Source organism: Hemitrygon akajei, chromosome 3 (assembly GCF_048418815.1).
Source record: "Hemitrygon akajei chromosome 3, sHemAka1.3, whole genome shotgun sequence".
Lineage (NCBI taxonomy): Eukaryota > Metazoa > Chordata > Chondrichthyes > Myliobatiformes > Dasyatidae > Hemitrygon > Hemitrygon akajei.
This window is the reverse complement of record NC_133126.1, coordinates 63,496,185-63,517,052: the sequence shown is the minus strand read 5'-3', so window position 1 is coordinate 63,517,052 and position 20,868 is coordinate 63,496,185. Positions and strand designations below refer to the sequence as shown.

General features: G+C 36.7%; 1 protein-coding gene across 1 annotated transcript in view; it reads left to right on the top strand.

The window, feature by feature from the left end:
• sec23a (Sec23 homolog A, coat complex II component) overlaps positions 1–20,868 on the top strand; it is an 83,782-nt gene that overhangs the window by 45,219 nt on the left and 17,695 nt on the right. The window contains exons 8-12 of the mRNA XM_073040019.1: positions 3,225–3,383; positions 10,086–10,201; positions 11,795–11,918; positions 14,435–14,515; positions 18,868–18,957. Coding sequence (XP_072896120.1) covers positions 3,225–3,383; positions 10,086–10,201; positions 11,795–11,918; positions 14,435–14,515; positions 18,868–18,957 — 570 coding nt within the window. The remainder of the gene's footprint in view (positions 1–3,224; positions 3,384–10,085; positions 10,202–11,794; positions 11,919–14,434; positions 14,516–18,867; positions 18,958–20,868) is intronic.

Genomic DNA, 20,868 nt, shown 5'->3' with positions numbered 1-20,868 from the left:
GACCCATTAACCCAGCAACTAATAATGATACTCATTCCTTCTATCGAAAATATATTTTATAAGTAAGGAAGACAAATCTTTCACTAAATGTATCCATGCTACTTATTACCCCTGAATTCTATGGATCTTAGACTTTTGTATTGGATATCCTGAAACACCTCCCAAAAGTCTATGCAAACAAGGTATTTTGTATTTGCCTTTAGTCAAAATTCATTCAAACTAAGACCAGGTTAATAAAAGTATACTGCTATAGCTGAAAAATGAATTTTACTGCTTGTTGATGATTTGCCTAGATTGTGTATTGTTGGTCCTGTTCATTATGGAATTATGTAAATACTAATATACTTAATTTGCATATACTTGTTATGTGTTTCTAGTTCTTTGTGTTTGTGTTTTCCATATATTGCTGCATAATCCTGAAAAGCCTTGAACTTCTTTGTCTTAAGTGTCATTGGGACTCTCAATGTGATAATATGAGAAAGAGAACAGGCATGTTTCTCTTGACTGTTCAGTAGTCACTTAGGAAGGTGACTTGGGGTGTAAGGTGTGGGGCTAACACCAGATTGAAAAAGGAGTTGAGGTTATTGGGCCTAACTTAATGGATATGAGAGTGTGTTTGTATTCAATCAAAGTGGAGGGATGTTATATAACTTTTTAGTATATACTGTATAATCTTTAATATTTTCATTAGAGTAGTACATAGAAATATGCAGATTTTAGGAAGGGATTTTTGTTTTAATTGATGGTGGAAAAAATTCTTTCTGATCAAACTCTTTAAACTCCCTTACCCTTTGTGACCCTCTTTCAGTTCCTTCCCTAATTAGTGTATCCTTCAGATCATTGCAAAACTTTGACTAATTTGGGGTACCTTATACATGAAGTTTACTGCTGCAATGATATTAATGGTATTGGCAGACCAGCAGACCAGCAGACCTTGCACTTTTGAAAATGGCCGGTAATTGCAAATATTGCAACATCAGCTAGGAGAAAGAGCTGCAAAAGTAGCCATGTATTCCCTCTAAAAATTAAAAGGTTTTCTAATTGAAATGTTAAGAATGAGTAAAGAAATTGATCAGGTATATAGATGCAAACTATTTTCTAGAGTAGTGGGATATGATTTTAAAATTGGATGTATAAGTGTTTTTAGGATTTGAAAACTGGATAAAGATAAGAGTTTTAGAAAGAAATACATTCAAATAGAAAAATGGTAAAAAGACAGAATAAGGGACAGAAAACCCTGAAGCCTCTTGTATGTAGGTATCCACAATATGTAAATATTGTTCTTTGTATAAATAAGGATGTTACAGTAATACAATGTTGATGGAGATCTTCCTCCACACAAGGACAATGCAAAACAAATTGGCAAAAGTAGTGTGGAGCATTATTTCATGGACTGTATAGCAATGGGGTTTTAAATCAATATGCTGAGGGATCAATAAGGAAAGAGTTTACCATTCGAGTACTATGCTAATAAGAATGCATGGATAACTTCTGAATTTTTAAGAAATGGCTGATGAGTTGGGATATGGAGCTACAGCGGAATACAATTTTGCAGCGCACCCTAGTGTAGAATGTTTGAAAAATATCCAGCTGGAATTCTGGCTGCCAATTCACATCCTTGGTACAGTTAATAGATACGGGGATCATTAAAAATTTAAAGACTTTGTATCGGCAGAAAAATTGGTGAACCACTTTCTTGAAGCAATTGAAAATCTGTTAACATCTTCGACAGCAAAGGAAGTGAGTGCAATGGATAAGCTTTTACAGGCAGTACAGCTTTGCCAGTGTTGGTTGGCGAGAAGTAAACAGCAAGACAGTTCAGAACTGTTTTGCTCACTGCAGTTTCAAGCATTCTGGCTTGGAGATGGCAGAAATGGCTGGGAGTGAAAATGAAATGATTTCACTACTTCAATAAGTTTGGCACTATGCAAAATTTGAAGGTATCAGCAACCATCTTGAATGTTACCATTGAAAATGAAGATTTAGAGAATGCAATTGTTGAAAGCATTGCATCAAAACGCCAAGGCAGGGATTATGAAGATGAGGAAAATTACAAGGATGACACAACTGAACCCGAGCTAGTGACTACAAAGGATGCCAGGAAATTTATTGTTGGATTACGACATTACTTCATGCAGGAAGGCAATGAAATAGTCCAGTCCAATATCTGCACAAGGTGTCTGTGCTAATTTTGTTCATTTACAGTCAATCAAAAGAACATGCCAGCATACAGTCAATGAATTCCTATTGGTAACCATTACAAACTAATACACAATTTTATGGTGTTATACTCATATTGCAGTAATATTTTCATTTGTTCTCTATTTCATTTAAATACATAATTTGTTACTCAGTTAAATAGTAGTTTGTCTTTTTTATACCTTTGTAACTATTTCCATGAAACTTTGGATAATTGGGGCAGCAGTTTAAGATGGCCAAAGCATTCTGGTCCTGATGTGTACCAATGAACTGAATTTGGTTCCTTAAGGTTGCTATAACCAGGGATGGTAGTGAGGGGAAAGTTCCCACTACCTATTAAATGCTCCCAATGATGGACATCTCAAATGGCCTCTGACAACCAAGTCCAGCTCCTGGCCTGCATGTGTGGGTTAGCTGCTAAGCCCAGTGGAACCATTTCTACTGACAGAAGAAGGGGCAAAGGTGGGTTACTGGTAGCATAAAACCAGTCACTTTGGGCAGATAGGGCTCGTCAGTTGTAGTTAGCAGTTCATCTAGGAGAAGAAAAGTTCTGATTTCAAATCTTTGCTTCCTTGCACTACACCCACTCGTGGAGGAGGCTTTGGGAGTAAACCCCAAGGAAAAATGTATAGCTGGAGTCCATACGGCAGTCCTACATTGAGTTCAATGCTGACTGACAATTTCTGCAGTGCAGCTGGTGCCAATCTGTATCAGTCTTTTCTGTTCCTTTGAATTCATCAGCTGTGTGGAAAGTCCATATTGTACTGCCCTGGCTTGCATATCATGTAGACAGCTGGGATGCAACTTTCATGGTCAACACCAACCAACGGATGGCCTCAGCCAAATTCAGTGTATTTATAAATTACGGAAGATCTGGAAGTGTAACTAAATGAGTGCAACTTATTTAAGATTTTATATTACCAATGCTGAAATTCTAAAGACTGTATAGAATAATTTAGTGCACGTTGTCCAGTAGTAGTTTATACTAATTTACTTACCTCTAGCTTTGATTTTTTTTAAAACAGTGTACTTTTCCCAACACTGGAGGTCGTGTAATGTTGTTCATTGGGGGACCGGCCACACAAGGACCTGGAATGGTTGTGGGTGATGATCTAAAGACACCTATCAGGTCTTGGCATGACATTGAGAAAGACAACATCAAATACATGAAGAAAGCCATGAAGGTAAATGTTGCATACTTTTCCTGAATATGAGCATAGGAAGATGTGTAGTCTTTAGCCCATTGACTGTACTGAAGGATCTTTGACCTGAAATGTTATCTCTACTTCTCTTTACACGTAGGCTGTCTGCTCTACTGAATACTTCCAATTTATTTATCTATCTATCTATTTATTTATTACATTTTTAAGAGAATTACATAGAATGAATAGAATGTTAGAATAGTAAAAAAAAGTGAAAAAAATTAATACTAGCCCTCCCCCTCCCCTTAACCCTCCCCCCTTAAACCCTTATATAAAAAAAGAAAACAAAAGAAAGAAAAGAGGGGGGAAAAAGATTGCCTGGATATCGGAGGATCCCCACATGCTCCATGGAGTTCAAAATAATTTTTATTTTTATTTTCCCCAATTACTTTATAATTTTATCTTCAAAGGACCTATATATTTAATCCTATCTTTTGTAGATAGGGGTGCCAAATTTTCAAAAATATATCATATTCATTTCTTAAATTATAAGTAATTTTTTCAAGTGGAATGCATCTGTATATTTCATTATTCCAATGATCCATAGTTAAATACGAGTCTGATTTCCAAGTAACTGCAATAGCTTTTTTGGCTACTGCCAATGCAATTTTTATAAATTTTTTCTGATACTTATTCAATTTAAGTTTCGGTATTGTCCCTTCAATGTCACCTAGTAAAAATAATATTGGACTATGTGGGAGTTGTACTCCAGTAATTTGTTCCAGTAAAAGTCTTAAATTTATCCAAAATGGTTGAATTTTAAAACAAGACCAAGTAGAATGTAAAAAAGTACCAATTTCTTGATTACATCGAAAACATTGGTCAGATAGATTTGAATTTAATTTATTTATTTTCTGTGGTGTTATATATAATTGATGTAAAAAATTATATTGTACTAATCTAAGTCGGACATTTATTGTATTTTTCATACTATCAAAACATAATTTTGACCAATTTCTTCCATCAATTTTAATATTCAAATCAGATTCCCATTTTTCTCTTGATTTATGAACTGGTTTAATTGTCTGTTTTTGTATTAAATTATACATATAAGATGTAAATTTTTAAATTTTTCCTTTTTGAATTAAAGTTTCTATTTCATTAGGCTTTGGCATTAACATTGTTTGACCCAGTTTATCTCTTAAATAGGCCTTTAATTGAAAATAACAAAAAAGGGTGTTATTTGATATTTTATATTTATTTTTTAATTGATCAAATGACATCAATATACCTCCTTCAAAACAGTCACCTATATATTTAATCCCCTTTTGAAACCGATTATGTAAAAGTTTATTATCCATTGTAAAAGGAATAAACCTATTTTGAATTAAGGTTCTTTTTGCTAATAAAGATTTCTTTATCTCATCATTCATATTTACCTTATTCCATAAATCAATCAAATGTCTTAATATAAGAGATTCTTTCTTTCCCTGTATCCATTTGGATTCCCATTTATATATAAAATCTTCTGGTACATTTTCTCCTATCTTATCTAGTTCTATTCTAATCCATGCCGGTTTTTCTTCATCAAAGAAAGATGCAATAAATCTAAGTTGATTTGCTTTATAGTAATTCTTAAAATTTGGAAGTTGTAACCCTCCTAAATCAAAATTACATGTCAATTTTTCCAACGATATTCTTGACATCTTTCCTTTCCAAAGAAACTTCCTCACATATTTGTTCAATTCTTGAAAAAACCTCTGAGGCAATTGTATTGGTAAAGTTTGGAATAAATATTGCAATCTAGGAAATATATTCATTTTTACAGCATTAACTCTACCTATTAATGTTATTGGTAACATCATCCATTTATCAAGATCTTTTATTTTTTTCAATAATGGCAAATAATTTTGTTTATATAAATTGTTTATATCATTATCAACTCTTATACCTAAATATTTTATCCCATTTATTGGCCATCGAAATTGAGTTACTAATCGACATTGACTATAATCTCCTTTGGTAAGGGGTAAAATTTCACTTCTATCCCAATTTACCTTATACCCTGATATTTTCCCATATTCTTCCAATCTAAAAGATAATTATTGCAGCGATTGCAATGGGTTTGTTAAATAAAGTAGAACATCATCAGCAAATAAATTAATCTTATATTTTTCTTGGTTAACTCTAAAGCCCACAATATCTGAATCTGTTCTAATTATTTCAGCTAATGGTTCTATCGCCAGTACAAATAGGGCAGGTGATAATGGGCAACCTTGTCTAGTTGACCTTGTTAAACGGAATGATGTTGAAGTTTGACTATTTGTAACTACTTTAGCTTGCGGATTAATATTTAAGGTTTTAATCCATTTTATAAAAAAATTTCCTAACATATTTTTCCAATACCTTAAATAAAAAATCCCATTCCAATCTATCAAATGCTTTTTCTGCATCCAAAGCAACTGCCACACTCATTTCCTCTCTTTTTTGTGCCAAATGAATTATACTAAGTAACCGAGTTATATTATCCGTTGATTGTCTATTTTTAATAAAGCCTGTTTGATCCATATGTATTAATTTTGGTAGATATTTAGATATTCTATTAGATAAAATTTTTGCTATTATTTTATAATCTGTATTCAACAAAGAGATAGGCCTATATGATGTTGGTTTTAAAGGATCTCTATCTTTTTTTGGCAATACTGTTATGATCGCTGTCGAAAAAGATTGTGGGAGTTTATGTATTCTTTCCACTTGATATATTAATTCCATGAAGGGAGGGATTAATAAATCTTTAAATTTTTTATAAAATTCAGGCGGAAAACCGTCTTCTCCTGGGGATTTATTACTTTGAAGTGATCCTAAAGCTTCTTCAACCTCTTTTAATGTAAAAGGCATATCTAATCCTTTCTGTTCTTCCAAATTTAATTTTGGAAGGGTTATTTGTGATAAAAATTTATCTATCTCAGCAATCTTATTTTGTGATTCTGATTGATATAATTCGGTGTAAAATTTTTTAAAAGTTTCATTAATTTCTAAAGGTTTATAAGTAATCTTATTTGTACTTGTTTTAATTGCATTTATTGTTTTAGAAGCCTGTTTTGCTTTCAATTGCCAAGCAAGAATCTTATCTGATCTTTCACCTAATTCATAATACCTCTGTTTAGTTCTCATAATTACTTTTTCTGTTCGATATGTCTGGAGTGTATTATATTGTAATTTTTTATTAACAAGTTGTCTTCGTTTTTCTTCTGTCGTATATCTTTGTGATTCTTTTTCTAATTTTATAATCTCTTTTTCTAATTGGTCTATTTCTACCATATATTCCTTCTTAATTTTTGATGTATAACTTATTATCTGACCCCCTCAAATATGCTTTCATCGCTTCCCATAATACAAATTTATTCTCAACTTAATGAGAATTTGTATCAAAAAAAAATTGGATCTGTTTTTTCATAAAATCACAAAAGTCTTGACGTTTTAATAAAATTGAATTAAATCTCCTATACTTCCAATATTATCTGCTTTTATGTCAGGCCTCTAGCATCAACAGTTATTTTGAAATTTAACTTTGTTCTCTAACATAGTCACTGCCAGTCTGTGACTTTACTTCATGTACCCAGCCATAATGTACATTTAGGAGCAGGACTGACTACTTAGCCCTTGAAAAGTGTGCTCTGCCATTCAATAAGATAAAGGCTAACCCATGATATTACTCCATATATTTGCCTATTACCTTTAGTATCAACAATTAAACTAGCATAAGCTACCATTTACAGAAAAAAAGATCCTAAACTAGTTTTGCACTTTCAGTATAGCAGTACTTTCTAACTTTATCCCTTAATGGTTGGGCTCTAGTATTTGGATTTATCCATTGCTATTTCTGCACTCTAGAACCTTTAGCATTGGATTATTTTGTAGTAGTATGTTTCCCATAATACCTGATACGTTTTGATCAGATTGTTCCTTGACATCTAAATTTCAAGAAAAATAATCCTTGTTTGTGTAATCTCACCTAATAATTTAAACTGAAGTCCAGGAGTGATCTAGGTCCCTCCACGGACAACTTCCTAAGGATTAATGTCCTGAACTTCTTTGATTGCATCAGGTATGCTGAGTCAAATGGATTGCTGTGACAGATTTCTAACAGCTTGTATTCTTGTACCATGTGCATACTTTAGTATTCTGTTAATTATTTGGTTATTTTCCTTACAGTACTCACCTGAGATTTTAAGTATCTAAGTATGTGAATCCATAAGTTTCTATGTGCTTCCACTGTTTTATTTTTTTTCATACTTAGAATGCACTGTTTTCAATCTTTTATCGGTCCAGACTGGAACATAGAACCATAGAACCATAAAATACTACAGCACAGGCCCTTCAGCCCTCCATGTTGTGCCGACCCATATAATCCTTAAAAAAAAGTACTAAACCCACACTACCCCATAACCCTCCATTTTTCTTTCATCCATGTGCCTGTCCAAGATGCTCTTAAATACCCCTAATGTTTTAGACTCCACCACCATCCCTGGCAAGTCATTCCAGGCACTCACAACCCTCTGTGTAAAAAAAAAACTTACCCCTGATGTCTCCCCTAAACTTCCCTCCCTTAATTTTGTACATATGCCCTCTGGTGTTTGCTATTGGTGTCCTTGGAAACAGGTACTGACTATCCACCCTATCTATGCCTCTCATAATCTTGTAGACCCTTCTCATTCTTCTACGCTCCAAAGAGAAAAGTCCCAGCTCTGCTAACCTTGCTTCATATGACATGTTCTCCAAACCAGGCAACATCCTGGTAAATCTCCTCTGCACCCTATCCATAGCTTCCACATCCTTCCTATAATGAGGTGACCAGAATTGAACACAATTCTCTAAGTGCGGTCTTACCAGAGATTTGTAGAGTTGCAACATGACCTCTCTACTCTTGAACTCAATCCCCCTGTTAATGAAGCCTAGGATCACATAGGCCTTCTTAACTACCCTATCAACCTGCGCAACGACCTTGAGGGATGTATTGATTTGAACCCCAAGGTCCCTTTGTTCATCCACATTCTTAAGTAACTGACCAGTCTTGTACTCAGAATGCACTGTACTCAGTCTTCTGGTTTGTCCTTCCAAAATGCATTACCTCACACTTGTCTGGATTGAACTCCATCTGCCATTTTTCTGCCCAACTCTGCAGCCTGTCTATATTTAATTATCTCATAATTTAATCCTGTAGTTACTTAATCTTTGAATATTTCTCTACTATTCTAAGTATGCATCTGTACTGATTGCAAGCCTGCCCATCTGTGTCATCAACAAATTTTGATGTATGGCTTTCTGACTTAACCATCTGCATTATTAAATGCAGTCTATATAGTTGAACCTCCAAAACAACTTAGAGGATGCCATTAGTCACTTCTTGGTATCTATGCCCCTATTTTGTCCATGATCCTGATTTGATTATCTTGTCACTCACCTAACTAGCTTAATAATTTGCCTTTGATTAATTCCATGAGCAGTTTTAGCTAAGAGAAGTGTTTTGAGAGTCATTTGAATATGTCTTTTGAAAGATAATTCCCAGGTTTGCTATTTTAGTTACCCCTTCAAAAGTTATGTTAGATTTTCCAGCCAAATCCTATCTTTGCAGATCCTTGTAGGCTTATTTGCTAAGCAACAAGGTTTTGACTGCCCTGTCCTTAATTACAGACCGTGTTAATATCTCAACTACAAATATTGGGTTAGCTAGCCTATAATTCCCTGGTTTCCCCTCTCACCTTTCTCAAATAGTAGAGAGACTCATATAATTTGTTCATCGTAAAGAAATGATTCCTGAATCAAGAGAACTTTGAACAATTATATGTAGGGGCCTGCAGTATCCTTACTGACTTCTTATCCTCAACAGATTCCTACTCTGACTCTTTGTTGCCATTATTTTTATTTTTTCTTCTTTTGCTTTCATGAAGTTTGATGAATTTCCATCTCTGATTTAATTTTCTTGGCATATCCAGAATACTTTCACCATGGTTAATACTGAAAACAATTATTCAAAGTCAGCCTCTTTTTTTTTTCTTCACAAGGACGTGGTGGATATATTATAGCAGGTGATGTTTTGTGTGATCTTTAAGGTATTGTCTAAACAGAATTTGCATTTTAAGTCTAGGTGTCCCCTTCTTTTATCAGTTTCTAAGTGTTCCATTCCAAATAGGCTACACTGTCATCTTCAACTCTACCCTGATCTACAAACCAGAACTCTTTTGTAACATATCTCAATCATACATTTATTTAGGATATTTGTCATATGATTAACATAATCAATGGCCATAATGCAAAATGCTTATTTGGTATTAATTAGTCCAAGTAGGGCAGATGATCTTTTTTTGCTTACATGCTCAATATTTTCTATACCATTTTTACATTCATGCTGTATTTAGCACTTTCTTGTGCAATAATCACTAATCCTGCTCAAATCATTGCTGAAAGTCTTCAATCCTAATATTCTAATACAATTAAGTGCCTGAATGTGTTCAATCTTCATAAATAATGAAAATAGTAACATCAATTATATCTAAAGTGCAGGCTTCTAAAATTACTTTGTAATAATTTAAGAATTGTAACTGTTTGTTTTACATTTTCCAGAGTTGTTCTGATAAAAGTGATAATATGAATTAATTCAATTTTATATCATGCTTGCTAAGTGTTGCAGATTTTGAGTTAGTTTAATATTTGTTGGTATTTGAACTTGCATTCTTAAAATAGCACTATGAAGCATTGTCAAATAGAGCGGCAGCAAATGGCCACGTTATTGATATCTATGCCTGTGCATTGGATCAGACTGGGCTCAACGAAATGAAGTGCTGCCCAAATCATACGGGGTAAGTAAAAGCTATGTGATGTGAATTAGAATATTGATCTTTTGCTCCACAGTTAAATTGTAACAAAAAAAAACCCATCTGAAAACTGTTAAACATGTATGTGTAGCAAATAAATTCTATTATGTCTTTCTTAAGTAGGTTGGGAAGACTAATCAAAACAAACTTCTGATGCATTATAATTGGCCAGACAATGTCTGTCTTGTCTTAAATTTGTTATTTTAATTTCTGTTGTGTGGGCACTAAAATTTAAGAAAATAATTTCATGATGTAAAGAAATAAGCTAAAGTCAAAGCTTTCTGTTTATGATTTTTGAACAGATTAAGATACTTTTTTTGCAATTTATCTCTGCTGTCAACCTTTATATAAAATGTAAGGATGATGAATGGTCTGTATTTTTATAAAGTGTGTGTGTGTGTGTGTGTGTGTGTGTATATATATATCTTCTGTACCTAATAAAGTGGCCACTGTGTGTATGTTTGTGGTCTTCTACTGTATCCCATCCACTTCAAAGTATGACATGGCCACTTTATTAGCAACATCTGTACACCTTGTAAATGTCAATATCTAATCAGCCAATCATGTGGCAGCAACTCAATGCATAAAATAATGCAGACCTGGTGAAGGGGTTTAGTTGTGACCAAATATCAGAATGGGGAAGAAATGTGATCTAAGTGACTTTGACTGTGGAATGATTGATGGTGTCAGATGGGATGGCTGATCTCCTGGGCTTTTCACACACAGCTGTCTCTGGAGTTTACAGATAATGGTACAAAAAACAAAGCAAAAAATTCTGTTGGCGAAAATGCCTTGTTAATGAGTGAGGAATGTCCAGACTGGTTCAAGCTTACAGGAAAGTGACTAACTCAAAAAATCACAGAGGATCTCTGAATGCACAACATTTGGAATCTTGAAGTGAATTAGCAACTGGAACACAAGACCCCAAACATTCACTCTCAGTGGCCATTTTATTAGGTGCTGGAGGTACTTGATAAAAAAAGGGGGGGAGGGGTGTGTGTGTGTGTGTGTGTGTGTGTGTGTGTGTGTGTGTGTGTGTGTGTGTGTGTGTGTGTGTGTGTGTGTGTGTGTGTGTGTGTGTGTGTGTGTGTGTGTGACACACGTATAATATGAAATATATATCTGCTTTATCCCAGTTGAGAATCATAGTGAACAAGATACATCCTGCATCAAAGAAATATATAATTTTTAAGTTGATTGAATTTAGTAGAAGATTAACATTTGAAATATAGGAATACTATTGAACAAGTAACTGTTGCCATGTGACCAGTATTGAAGATAAATTTGATTGCATTGGCTGTGTCAATCATTTTAAGGAATAATGAATGTTTATTCTTCTATAATAACTTGAATCAATTTTCCTTCACTATATTAACTTTAATCTATGAAATATACCTGTGTGAACATGCTGAGTCCTGGAACAAATTTGAGATTGAAATTTAAATCTCCTGAGAGGAAGTATTCTTGTATTAGAAATTGCTATCATTTTTCTGATTCACCATCTTTTTAAACACCTTTGTGTAGTTTCACCAATTTTATTTTGTTTGTTGTGACTTTTCTCTTTTATCATTCCTGAAGAGGCTACATGGTGATGGGGGATTCGTTCAACACATCTCTATTTAAGCAAACCTTCCAACGAGTGTTTACGAAAGATATTCAGGGGCAATTTAAAATGGCTTTTGGAGGCACACTAGAAATTAAGGTATTGTTAAAAATTTCTCACCATTATCCAGTTTGTTGTAATCGTCTGTGATTGGAGACTACATTCTTGAATTCTCAAGAATTTTTGAAATATCATAACTTTTGACAAGACCTTATATTCCTAGTTGCAACATGAATTCAATATCATTTTCATTTCAGAGGTAGAGATCCCCTAATCCTGGGTTCTCAATCTCCTAACCCCTGCATCCAGCACATCATTCTTCGTGAAACAGTGACCCAAAACATTGACTGCCTATTTTCCTTCATATATGCTGAGTTGCTCCAGTGCTTCTTGTGTTGCTCTGGATTCCAGCATCTGAATTTTGTTGTTCCTTCTTCATTTCCAGAATTGAACGCAATGCTTTGTGAGTTCTGATCAGAGTTTTGGGAACTGCAGCATTACCTCGTGGCTCCTGAATTCAATTCCTTAACCAATTAAAGCCAGTGCACCAAACACCTTTTGAACCACCCTATCACTTTGCACAGTAACTATAGACTTGGACCCCAAAATTTCTCTGTTTCTTCACACTGCTGAGAATCCTGAAATTAACCATTGTGCTCTGTTTTCCAAAGTGTAGCACTTAATAATTTTCTGGATTGAGCTCCATCTGCCACTTTTCCGCCCAGCTCTGCATCCTGTCTGTGTCCTGTTGTAACCTACAACAGCCTTCAGCACTTCTAAACCACCAACCTTAATGTCATCTGCAAAGTTACTAGCCCACTCTTCCACTTCCTCTTCCAAACCACTTATAAAAATAACAAAGAGCAGGGGTCCCAGAAAAGGTCTCTGCAAAACACCATTTGTCATGGACCTTCAAGCAGAATGCACTTCATCTACTACCACCTGTTGCTTTCTGTGGGCGAGCCAATTCTGAATCCACACAGCCAAGTTTTTGTGGATTCCATATCTTTTGACTTGCTGGATGAGCCTACTTTTGGGAAACCTTGTCAAATGGCATACTAAAACCCATAAACATTACATCCACCACTCTACCTTCATCAAATAGTTTCGTCACCTGCTTGAAAAATTAATTTGAGCTCATGAAGCACAATCTGCCCCTCACACAGCTATGCTGACTTTCCTTATCCAATAATTTGCCCATCACTGACATAAGACTCACTGCTCTAAATTATCCAGGATTATTCCTATTACCTTTCTTGAACAATGAAACAACAGCCCAATCATTCTCTTCCCTTGCTTCTTATAGTAACCTGGGGTATATTCTGTCCAGACCTGGGGAATGGTCTATCCTAATATTTTTCAGAACCTCCAAGACTGCCTCTTTTTAGCCTAGACATGCTCCAGCACATTAGCCTGTTCTACAGTGACCTCACAATCATCAAAGTGCCTTTCCCTGGTGAACACTGACATAAAGTGTTCATTGAGGACCTCTCTTATCTCCTCCCACTCCAGATACAGTTTTCCACCTTTATCCCTGAATGGTCCTACCCTTACTCTGGTTATCCTCCTGCCCTTCACATTTGTGTAGAATGCCTTGGGGGTTTTCCTTAATCATACTCATTAATGCCTTCTCATGTCTCCATCTAGCTGTCCTAAGTTCCTTCTAAACTCCTTCCAGGCTACCTTATAACTCTCAAGCGACCTGTTTGATTTCTAAACCTTAAGTAAGTTTCCTTCTTCCTGTGGTCTAAAATTACATTTTTCTTGTCAACCATGGTTCCTTCAGCCTACTATCCTTTTTTTGTCTCATGCAAGTGGTAAGCTGATTATTGTCTCTTTGGAGTTTTTATTTAAGTTTTAATTTTAGAGAAGATGCAAATACCTGTGTTTTAAATGGATAACCATGAGTTTGTTTTGATGCATGTAGAAATTATTTTTAAAAAAGTAAATGTAATTTACAGATTTTTTTCAGAAATTTTTTTAGTAGCATTACTCACATAAAGTATACATATTTTCAGATAGCTTTCAGAATTTAAAATATCTGTAGAATAAGATATTTCTAATCTAGAAAACCTACCTAATATATTTTAGTCTTTTGGCAACTTTTTAGAAAAACTATAATTAAATGAATGAAGTTGTGAAATTGATCTAAAAAGTTGCTAAATGCTTTTTCAAGGATGACCATCTATTTGTTGTTTTGACTTGGATTATTATTAATTTTTAACTAAAAGATTTGTATTGGTTTTGCTCAAGTTGTTGAGACAGAAACAAGCAATGTTTATTAATAATTCTAATGCTGTCATTCTTAACGTAATGTCATGACACTTCATTCAAATGAATTTCAATGATATTTCAAAATTGACATGTTTATCATATCAGGCTATGTAAGAGGGGTTAACATTGAAATTCATACAATTTGAATTTCTACTTGTATTGTTACTTTGAATTGGAAAACTTACTTTTAATGGAAGGTTAATACAAGTTGCAGAGTGTCATATAAAAACTGATTACTATCTTTTCCATTCTAGATTTTACTAGAAAATCAAAACAGTCTCAAAATGTTTTCAAACTATAGTGCATACAAGTGATATTTCCAATTGCATTTCTTCCAATAGACATCAAGGGAAATCAAGATTTCTGGAGCTATTGGACCCTGCATATCACTTTGTGCTAAAGGACCCTGTGTTTCAGAAAATGTAAGTGTTTTTGTGTTTCTATCAGTTTTAAATTTGTTAAATGGAGAAATACAGTGGGGGGGGGGGGGTGGTTGGTGATCTACTGGGGAAAGCCACAGTGACCAGATCTCAGGTCTCTAGCACTGAGTCTGATTCTGTGGCTCAGAGAGGGAGGAGCAGTCATACTATTGGGAGTATTCCATTGGACCCCCAGTAGCAACATGGATACTGAGGAGCATTCTGGTAGGGTGGATTTTGGATAGGTGCAAAAACAACAGGATTGTGGTCATGGCTGATTTCCTTGATTGGCAGCTCCTTAGTGCAAAAGGTTTAGATGGGGCAGAATTTGTTAGGTATATTCAGGAAGGATTCCTGACATAACGTGGGCAGGCCGATTAGAGGAGAGGCCGTATTACATCTTGTACTAGGCATTGAATTGGGTCAAGTGATAGACTTTTCAGTGGTGAGCATTTTGAAAATAGACATAGAAACATAGAAGACCTTTCCCTTTGGCACACAAAGCAGTGCTGAACATGTCCTTACCTGAGAAATTACCTAGAGTTACCCATAGCCCTCTATTTTTCTGAGCTCCATATACCTGTCCAGGAGTGTCTTAAAACACCCTATCGTGTCCGCCTCCACCACCGTCACCGGCAGCCCATTTCATGCACTCATCACTCTCTACGTAAAAAAAAAACTTACCCCTGATATCTCCTCTGTACCTACTTCCAAGCACCTTATACTGTGCCCTTTTGTGTTAGCCATTTCAGCCCTGGGAAAAAGCCTGTGACTATCCACATGATCAATGCCTCTCATCATCTTATACACCTCTATCAGGTTACCTGTCATTCTTCGTCGCTCCAAGGAAAAAAAGCTGAGTTCACTTAACCTATTCTCATAAGGCATGCTCTCCAATCCAGGCAACATCATTGTAAATCTCTTCTGCACCCTTTCTATGGTTTCCACATCCTTCCTATAGTGAGGTGACCAGAACTGAGCACAGTACTCCCAAGTGGGGTCTGACCAGGGTCTTGTATAGCTGCAACATTACCTCTCAGCTCCTAAACTCAATCCCACAATTGATGAAGGCCAATGCACTGTATGTTTTCTTAACCACAGAGTCAACCTGCACAGCAGCCTTGAGTTTCCTATGGACTCTGACCCCAAGATCCCTCTGATCCTCCACACTGCCAAGAGTCTTACTATTAATACTATATTCTGCCATCATATTTGACCTACCAAAATGAACCACCTCACACTTATCTGGGTTGAACTCCATCTGCCACTTCTTAGCCCAATTTTACATCCTATCGATGTCCCGCTCTGACAGCCCTCCACACTATCGACAACACCTCCAATCTTTGTGTCATCAACAGATTTATTAACCCGTCCCTCCACTTCTTCATCCAGATAATTTATAAAATTCATGAAGAGTAAGGGTCCCAGAACAGATCCCTGAGGCACACCACTGGTGAGCGACTTCCATGCAGAATATGACCCCTCTACAACCACTCTTTGCCTTCTATGGGCAAGCCAGTACCGGATCCACAAAGCAATTTCCCCATGGATCCCTTGCCTCCTTAATTTCTCAATAAGCCTTGCATGGGGTACCTTATCAAATGCCTTGCTGAAATCCATATACACTACATCTACTGTTTTTCCTTCATCAATGTGTTTAGTCACATCCTCAAAAAATTCAGTTAGGCTCGTAAGGCACGACCTGCCTTTGACAAAGCCATGCTGACTATTTCTGATCATATTATGCCTCTCCATAGATGTTCATAGATCCTGCCTCTCAGGATCTTCTCCATCAACTTATCAACCACTGAGGTAAGACTCACTGGTCTATAATTTCCTGGGCTATCTCTACTCCCTTTCTTGAATAATGGAACAATATCCGCAACACTCCAATCCTCTGGAACCTCTCCCATCCCCATTGATGATGCAAAGGTCATCGCCAGAGGCTCAGCAAACTCCTCCCTCACTTCCCACAATAGCCTGGGGTGCATCCCGTCCAGTCCCAGTGACTTACCCAACTTGATGCTTTCCAAAAGCTCCTGCACAACCTCTTTCTATCTACATGCTCAAGCTTTTCAAGTAACTGTAAGTCATCCCTACAATCATCCAAGATCCTTTTCCGCAGTGAATACTGAATCGAAGTACTCATTAACTACCTCAATTAAGTGAGCACATTTTCCTGACATTTATCATAGCCTTGGACGGGGACAGGAGCAGGTGATTTGGGAAAATATTTAATTTAGGGAGGTCAAATTATGATGCTATCAGGCAGGAACTTGGAGCATAAGTTGGGAACAAATATACTCAGGGAAATGTACAGTGGAAATATGGAGTTTGTTTAGGAAGGACTTGCATGGGGTTCTGGATAGGTTTGTCCATTGAGGCAGGGAAAGGATGGTAGGGTGAAGGAACCATGAATGACAAGAGGCGGAACATCTAGTCAAAAAGAAGATGGTAGCATAGTTGAGGTTTAGGAAGGAAAGATCAGACAGGGCTCTAGAGAGATACAAGGTAGCCAGGAAGGAGCTGCAGAACGGACTTAGGAGAACTAAAAGGGGGTATGAGAAAGCTTGGTGAATAGAAAAACCCAAGGCACTCTACATGTATGTATAGAACAGGAGGATGACTAAAGTGAGGGTAGGACCGATCAGAGATAAAAGTGGAAGTATATGCCTGGAATCAGAGGAGGTAGGGGAGGTTCTTGATGAATATTTTAGTATTCACCTCTGAGAAGACCTTGATGAATGCAAGGTCAGTTTAGAGCAGGCTAATGTACTGGAGCATGTCAATGTCAAGAATGAAGATGTACTGGACTTTTGAAAAACATTTGTATATATCAGTTTTCAGGGCTGGATGGGATATAACCCAGGTTACTATGGTAAGAGAATGCTGTGCCTTTGGTGATGATTTTTGCATCCTCACTGGCCACAGGAATAGTATGAGGAGGTTGGAAGGTGACAAATTTTATTACTTTGTTCAAGAATGGTAGTAGAGATAATCCTGGGAATTCTGGATCAGAGGGGCTTACATCAGTGGTGGACAAGCTTTTGGAGAGAAGTCTTAGAGAGAGGATTTTGAAGAAGTGATAGAACAAATTGATGAAGACAGATCAGTGGCTGTGGTGAATATTGATTCTAGTAAGGTGTTTGATAAGGTTCCCTGTGGTTAGCTCATTCAGAAACCTGGCTGCGTGGACTCAGAACTGGCTTGCTCACAGAAGGCAGAGAGTGGTAGTAGATGGAGCATATTCTGCCTGAAGATTGGTGAGCAGTGGTTTACCACAGAGATCTGTTCTGGGACTACTGCTCTTTGTTATTTTTATAAATGACTTGAATGAGGAAGTGGAGGGTGGGTTAGTAAATTTGCAGATGACACCAAGTTTGCTACTGTTGTAAATAGTGTTGAAGGTTGTCATAGGTTACAACAGGACATAGATAGGATGCAGAACTGGTCTGAGAAATGGCAGGTGCATTTCAATCCAGAAAAGTGTGAAGGGATGGACTTTGGGAAGTCGAACTTGAAGACAGAGTGCAAGGTTAATGGCTGGATTCTTTGAAGTATGGAGGAACAGAGGATCTTGGAGTCATGCCTATAGATCGCTCAAAGTTACAGCACAAGTTGACAGGGTATTTAAGAAGGCATATAGTGTGTTGGCTTTCATTAGCAGATTGAGTTCAAGAGCCATGAGGTAATGTTGCAGTTCTATAAAACTCTTGTTAGGCCGCACTTAGAGTATTGTGTTCAGTTCTGGTTGTCTCGTTATAGGAAGGATGCGGAAGATTTAGAGAGGGTATGGAGATTTACTAAGAAGCTGCCTGGATTAGCGAGCTTGTTCTTATGAGGAAAGGTTAAGTGAAGGAGGATAAGAAGTGACTTGATAGAGGTATATAAGATGATAAGGGGCATAGAATGCACAGTCAATGCCATTTTCCCAGGGTAGCCATGGCTAATATGTGAGGGCGTCTTTTTAAGGAGGAAAGTATAGGGAGGGATCTCAGAGATGAGCTTTTTTACACACCCCTGTGTGTGGAACGCTCTGCCTGGCATAGCAGTAGTAGCAGATTATATTAGGGACTCTTAGACAGGTACGTGGACGAAAGAAAAATGGAGGGCTATGTGGAAGAAAAGGGTTAAATTGATCTTGGAATAAGTTAAAAGGTCGGCATAATATCATGGGATGAGGGGCTTGTACTTAGCTGTACTGTTCTAGTTCTATGTATTATGACAGTGTGAAGAAATAAGGAAAGATTTTATTTAAAAACTTCAAATAAATTTCCACAGCAGGAACTAGCATGCAGTATTTAAATATAGTAGAGATAAAAGTTGATAGTAACTATGTTTTATCACGTTGACAGGAAATTGGAACAGGTGGTACCTGCCAATGGAAGATCTGTGGTCTGGACCACAATACAACTCTTGGTATCTACTTTGAGGTTGTGAATCAGGTTTGTGAAAGTAAATGTAGTTCTGGAAATCTAGTACCACCTTCCTATAATTACTCTATCAAATAAACTTGCATTTATATCCTAGTAATCTAAATTCCAATAGCTCCTGTAAATTCTGCACTATATTGTTTGAACCTGATATTATTAAGCCACATTTTACTTTGAAGCTGGCATCTTCACAACATTCTCTCTTCTCTGATTCCTCAGTTCTTCAGTATTTATACATACTTGCTGGTAACCTGCCAAAGCATCTGCATTATCAATTTTGAATTTTTAAAAATTACATACATGCTTACATAAGTGTTATTATTACTTATGTAACCATGCATTTAATTTTACTTAGTTTTAGTTTTATTGATTTACAATTTCCACTCTCTCACCTAGAGGGGGTCAGTTGTGCTGTGAGGATTACATTCCTTGACTTCTCTAGTGCCTTTAACACCATCCAGCCCAAGATCTTAAGGCACAAACTAACGGAGATGGGAGTAGACTCTCACATGGTGGATTGGATAGTGGACTACTTGACAGATAGACCTCAGTATGTGCGGTTGGGAGACTGTAGGTCTGACACGGTGGTCAGCAGCACAGGAGCGCCGCAGGGAACCGTACTCTCTCCGGTCCTGTTCACCCTGTACACATCAGACTTCCAATATAACTCGGAGTCCTGCCATGTGCAGAAGTTCGCTGATGACACGGCCATAGTGGGGTGTGTCAGGAATGGACAGGAGGAGGAGTATAGGAAACTGATACAGGACTTTGTGATATGGTGCAACTCAAACTACCTGCGTCTCAATATCACCAAGACCAAGGAGATGGTGGTGGACTTTAGGAGATCTAGGCCTCATATGGAGCCAGTGATCATTAATGGAGAATGTGTGGAGCAGGTTAAGACCTACAAGTATCTGGGAGTACAGTTAGACGAGAAGCTAGACTGGACTGCCAACACAGATGCCTTGTGCAGGAAGGCACAGAGTCGACTGTACTTCCTAAGAAGGTTGGCGTCATTCAATGTATGTAGTGAGATGCTGAAGATGTTCTATAGGTCAGTTGTGGAGAGCGCCCTCTTCTTTGTGGTGGCGTGTTGGGGAGGAAGCATTAAGAAGAGGGACGCCACACGTCTTAATAAGCTGGTAAGGAAGGCGGGCTCTGTCGTGGGCAAAGTACTGGAGAGTTTAACATTGGTAGCTGAGCGAAGGGCGCTGAGTAGGCTACGGTCAATTATGGATAACTCTGAACATCCTCTGCATAGCACCATCCAGAGACAGAGAAGCAGTTTCAGCGACAGGTTACTATCGATACAATGCTCCTCAGACAGGATGAAGAGGTCAATACTCCCCAATGCCATTAGGCTTTACAATTCTACCGCCAGAACTTAAGAACTTTTTAAAAGCTATTATTAATGCTTTTTGAGATAGTGATTTAGATGCATATCATATTTTTTACTGAGTTAAGTATTGTATGTAATTAGTTTTGCTACAACAAGTGTATGGGACATTGGAAAAAAAGTTGAATTTCCCCATGGGGATGAATAAAGTATCTATCTATCTATCTATCTATCTACCTGTTTCTTAAATTTAATCTTGAAAATATAGTAGATTGCTTCATAGTATTGTGTAATAGAGACTAATATGACTTGTCAGTTTTTGTTTCTTATCATCCATTATTATGTGTTAGTATTTAAGAATGATTGAACAATGGTTGGGGTTGATGGACTGTTAATACAACAGAATGTATAAAATTCAAAAATATAAATTGATACCCCAAAATGTGGGTATGGGGGAATTTAAATTTGGGTTAAGTAAACCTGGTAGAGAAAGCTAGCATGAAACTGCATTGTTGTAGAGAAAGAAATCTGCCACCTTTGCATATCTGCATATCCGACTTCAGACCCATAGTTTTGTTGGTGACTTT